Below are 5,330 nucleotides of genomic sequence, written 5' to 3'. Positions count from 1 at the left end.
CCGCCGGGAAGGGCAGGAGGAAGGGAGCAGTGAGGATTCCCCGGCCATGGCGGCTGGGGAGGAGAGCGCTCCCTGCGGAGCTCCCGGGGCGAGGCGGGGGGATGCTGGATGCGGTGAAGGGGGACTGCCCCGCAACACCCGGGGGGGGGGTGGCTTTTCCCCCGGGATGTGGGGGTTCCCGCTGTGCCGAGCCCCGCGGAGCCGCCCCCCTCTCTCTCCTCCATGGCGGTGCCTATTTATAGCAGAGAGCTGCCGGGTTGCGTAAAAGCCCTGCCGTGATCTGGGCCATCTTGTTGTGCAGGCGCGGGGTGAGCCCGCAGCGCCACACGCACAGCGGGGACACACACACACACCCCACACACACATCAGAGCAGGGGGAAAGGGGCCAACGGCGGGGGGGTTGGAAGGGGTTTCAGTCGCCCCGAGCCCTGGGGCCAGTTCGGCTGCTGCCTAAACCACCCAAACCAGCCCCAGGTCAGGGTCCTGCCCAGCTGCCCCCACCACAGGAGGGGATCAAGCAGGAGCAGCATCACCCCAGGGCTGCTGCCAGCCCCCCCACCCCCAGTGCTGCACCCAGGGCACCACCGTGCACAGTGTCCCCGTGAGGAGGGGACAGGGGGACAGCAATGCCTGGGGACAAGCCACGACCCCTTCGGTGCTGCCAAAACCCCCCTTCCTCCAGGCCCTGTGCCCCTCGGAGCACACGCAGGGAGAAGGGATATGAGTTTCACTCCCCCAAAAAAGGTTCTTCAGGTGGATTCAGCAGGAGAAGCCGGACACACTCCTGGAAAAGACCAGCCAGGCTCCAGCCTCCCTCCAGGTCTAGATGTAGGACAGGCTGGCCATTGTCCCACCGCCTGAGGGGGTGTCACACCGAGCCCCAGTGTCTGCCACCGACCTCGGGTCCGGGGGGGAGCTGCTGCACCCCAGCACCGACCTGCAGTTGTCTCCTCAGTCAATAGATGACACTGCAGGTTTTGGAAGGGGATGCCATCACCAAGGTCTGGCAGTGCAGTGACAGAAGGAAGGGTGTCCCCACGCCCCAGGAGGGGTGGTCAAACCCACCACGTCTGAGCAGGGGCACGGCTCTGCCCTCAGCGCAGACCTGGGAGACAAACTGCTCTGCTGCTACGGACCTTCACCTGGAAGGTAGCCCAGGGGTGGGGCACCCGTGGGCAGGCAGCGAGCCTGGGGCTGCCCAGCGGGGGGAAGGCAGCTGGACACACCGTGCTGGTCCAGCTGGAGCCCTCACCTCTTGGTCGGAGGGGCTGGCACTGTCCCACCTCACCGGCTGAGGCTGCCAGGAGCTGTGGTGCTGGAGCATCCCCAGGTGAGCTCCCATGGGTGCTGCCAGCCACGAGGGCCAGGCTCTGGAGAGAAACTCAAGCACCAAGGGCTGCCAAGGGCTCATGACTCCAGTCTCATTACCCAGACAAACACCACCAGTCCCAAAACTGGGGTACACAGCTGGTGGAGACTCTGCTGCTCACGGCGAGATGCACAGCAGACAGCTTCAGTTCCAGGCCTGGGCTTATCTCACCTTCAGGTGCCCAAGGAGGGAGAAGAGCCCTGCAGCCCCCCTGCCCTTTCCTCCAGGGAAGCAGAGACCCTCAAACACCCTTTCAGGCTCCTGTGACCTCTGGAAAGGCTCTACTCAGCCAAGTCCTTCACAGTCAATGAGCTCAACTGCTCTGGTCCTGTGAAGCATTCAGAAGAGCCAGGACCAGCAACGCTGCTCCAAGAAGCTGCAAGACCCATCTCTGGAGCTGCAGGCTTGAAGGTGACCTCCAGCTTTCTAATAAAGGCCAAGACTTCCACTCCCCTGGTCACAATGATGTTGAGATGTGAAGTTTAGGAGTTGATAAAGGCCAAGTGCTTTAGCAATGCTCAGTGAGACAGACAGGATTTCCTTTGGTCCACCTTGCAACACCCCAGCCTTCCCATCACACAGCTGGAAGGGGAAGTTCAGAACCCAGCTGAAGCTCATTGGGCACCATGTGTCCCACCAGCTCCTAGTTATAGCTAGGGGCATCACCCCACCAGGGTGGCTATAGAGCTACTCAGCCCCGGGGGCTCAGTGCAGCAGCCCAGCCTGTGCCCATTCCCTGCCCCAGGGCACCCCCAACTGCTCAATACTCCTTTCTACCTTTTGTTCTGGACAGGGTGTCTGGCAGAGCAGAAGGACAGACCCCAGTCTAGAGAGAGCAGTCCAGCACCTCTAGTTCTGCCCTACACCTTCCCCAGCACAGACCTTGCTGGCACCCAACCCTGACCGCACTGAAGTGGTCTAAGCCTCCCACAACCCTTCCTCCCAAACCCAAGCTGAGAGCAACTCCAGCTCGCACACCAGACACCAGGACAACAAACTGGGAGACATCCAACACTGCAAGAGAGTGTCAGAGTAAGAAACAGACCCGTATCTCCAGGTCTCCTCCCTTCCCCTCAGGATCAGCTTTTCCCACCTGGCCTCCACAAGCCCATCTCTGCCTACTTGCCTGCAGGGTCACCCAGAGCATCCTGGGGCAGCCCATGGGGTGGGGAAAGCACCTCCAGCCCTGGAGAGAGTCCTGGGTCCAGCCTCACTCCTCCTCTGCTGCTCCCAGCCCAGGGGCAGTTCAGACTCCCTGGTGACAGAACCACCAGGGAACGTGAGCTTCCCACAGCAGGGAGAAGAGCCAGAGAAGGGTTTGATCTGCTCCCAGGGGTAGGAAAAGACCATTTGTCCAAGTGAAGGTCAAGCAGGAGCGCTGCTAGGTCAGATCCGGTGTTTTACTAGTCCCTCCCCACTTGGGGAATACCAAGGCCAGACATCAAGCTGCCACCAGAGCACGGGCTGCCACAGAGCGCTGCCGGACTCGTTAGGTTTGGCGAGGTGACAAGACACAGCACATCCGACAGCGTTCGACAGGGAACCAGTTTAATCAGATATTGGTTTGCACCATTCTTTTCAGTATCACAAGTTCTGCATTTTTCTAAGAAATACAAAGCACTCTCGGGTTGTACAGAACACCGAGTCCTGGAGAAGACAAGAGGGAGAGAAGGAGACACTCCCATACAGAGATGTCGACCACCTCGCAGGGCACGGAGAGGAAACCCCTCACCCCCACCTCACCAACAGTCACTTTACAGGAGTTGGAGACAGCCCAGGGGGGCTGTGGCCAGGTGCCCCCCACCCACTGAAGTCAGGGTACCCCAGCATAACTGTGGGACATGTCTGCTCCCCCCCCAATTAACACAACACTAACGAACACACCGCTTCCACCTTCCACAACGCAGTGAAAAACCCCCTTCTATAAAACCGGTTGAGGAGCATCCAGGTTCATCTACTCTAGATAATAATAAACTCAGAGCCAGGCAAGTTACTTCATCCACAAGGTTTAACAGCTGATTCAATAGGTTGAACACATGCTACTTACAGCACATAAACAGAAGTTGCTCATTTATTGTTTTTTCCTTTTTTAACTTAAAAAAAACCAACAAAAAAACATGTCATGAAGGTCTAAGGTCCCATTGCCTAGACACTGCCGCATGCACACAACTATGGGCCTCCACAGAAGCAGGCTGCTCTGGGCAGCGAGGAAAGCTGTCTCTGCATCAGCGACTCCGGGTGTCACGGGACAACTACCCTGCCCCCACGCTCCCACCTTATCCACGCAGCCATTAAATAAATACAGAACTAGCCAGGAGTGGGGTTTAATACAAACTCTAGGGTTCCTTTTTAAAAAAAGAAATACTAATCCATAGAGGGTTAACAGTTAACAGATATCATCATCACTTTTATTTCTCAGAGCCAGAAATAGTGTTGAACAAACAAACAACAGCAACAACAACCAACAACAAAAAAAAGAGACACGGCATGTCATTGAAGAAGTGCAACGAGGGTACAGGGTAGCTCTCAGCAAGACGAAGGGCTTCTGCAGCCGGGAGAGGAAGGGAGAGCCACGCAGAAGATGGCAGCTCCCACTCCCGGCGGGCGCCTGACCTTGCGACGCTCTCCGAGGGGATTTGTCACTGCAGCCTCCACCCCACCCCACCAGCAGGACCCACAGCATGTGGGACCACCAAATCCCCCAGCGCCCGCCGAGTCAGGGAACCGTGGGAAGGTGACTTTGCAGGGAGGTACCCCAAAATAAGAGACCTTAAAATAAATAAGACTAGAGCTTCTTTACAGTAGGCAATGCACTAGCTTTACCATTAACAAAACTAAAACTAACAGTCACTTCTTGCCAATGGAGAAACTTTCCCTTCTTTTTCACATTTTTCCAGCCCCCTGCCCTCCCCGCTGCAGTGCAGCTGGGATGGCATCGCTGGGAGGGGGCACATCAGCAGCAAGTCTCATCCTAATCCAGGGTGAGCGGGGCCAGCCTGGGGTAGGGGGGCCCTGCACCACCCCAAGGCTGGCAGAGAGCAGAGGTGGCCGGGGGTGCCTGTGTCCATCCCCACACCAGCCAAAACAACCCTCAGCAGCCACCAGCAGCTCTGCACTGTCACCCGACCACACAGCTCTGAATGCCACCACTGCTGACAGCAGCGATCCAGCCGCCTCCTCCAAAAACACTTCTTCCAGAAGGAAGAGGGGCAGGGTGGGGGCACAAGCAGGGCCTGACCTCACCCATGCTCCCCCAGCACCCCACCACAGCCCAGGCTGGGGGGCTAGTGGAGGACTGGTGGGGTGCCACCAGGGCTCACCAAGCCCGGGCTGGGGGGCAGGAAGGGGAACCCCAGCCCCATTATCGTGAGGGGAGGCGGGGCGACGGTGAGGAGGGGGTCGGGGAGAGGGTAAAGGGTAGGGAGGGGGGCAGCGCTCACTTCTTGGAGCTCTGCGTCTTCTTGGGCAGCAGCACGGCCTGGATGTTGGGCAGGACGCCGCCCTGGGCGATGGTCACGCCGCCCAGCAGCTTGTTGAGCTCCTCGTCGTTGCGGATGGCCAGCTGCAGGTGCCGCGGGATGATGCGCGTCTTCTTGTTGTCGCGGGCGGCGTGGCCCGCCAGCTCCAGGATCTCGGCCGAGAGGTACTCCAGCACCGCCGCCAGGTACACCGGCGCCCCGGCGCCCACCCGCTCCGCGTAGTTTCCCTTCCGCAGCAGCCGGTGCACCCGGCCCACGGGGAACTGCAGCCCGGCCCGCGACGAGCGCGACTTGGCCTTGGCCCGCGCCTTGCCGCCGGACTTCCCCCGGCCCGACATGGCCGGCAGGCAGCGGCCCCTCGCCGCCGACCGCCTCCTCCTTCTCCTAAGAAGCGCCGCAAACGCAGACGGTCCCGGCGCCTGCGGGGAGACAAACGCCGTTACACCGCGCCTCCGGGTCAGGGCCCCCCACCGTCCCCGCCC

General features: G+C 59.8%; 1 protein-coding gene across 1 annotated transcript; it reads right to left on the bottom strand.

The window, feature by feature from the left end:
• Nucleotides 1–2,900: 2,900 nt before the first annotated feature.
• LOC106888783 (histone H2A type 2-B-like) lies at nucleotides 2,901–5,293 on the bottom strand. Its single transcript, XM_014943261.1, has one exon. The coding sequence runs from the start codon at nucleotides 5,184–5,186 to the stop codon at nucleotides 4,806–4,808; it is 381 nt and encodes a 126-aa protein (XP_014798747.1). The 5' UTR covers nucleotides 5,187–5,293; the 3' UTR covers nucleotides 2,901–4,805.
• Nucleotides 5,294–5,330: the final 37 nt, after the last annotated feature.

This window comes from Calidris pugnax, unplaced genomic scaffold (assembly GCF_001431845.1).
Source record: "Calidris pugnax isolate Ruff unplaced genomic scaffold, ASM143184v1 scaffold128, whole genome shotgun sequence".
Classification (NCBI taxonomy): domain Eukaryota; kingdom Metazoa; phylum Chordata; class Aves; order Charadriiformes; family Scolopacidae; genus Calidris; species Calidris pugnax.
Note: the sequence above shows the minus strand (reverse complement) of the source record. Positions and strands in the feature narration are given on the sequence as shown.

Excerpts from the sequence above, each read along its gene's own strand:
- LOC106888783 (XM_014943261.1), bottom strand. The coding sequence starts at position 5,186 with ATGTCGGGCCGGGGGAAGTCCGGCGGCAAGGCGCGGGCCAAGGCCAAG.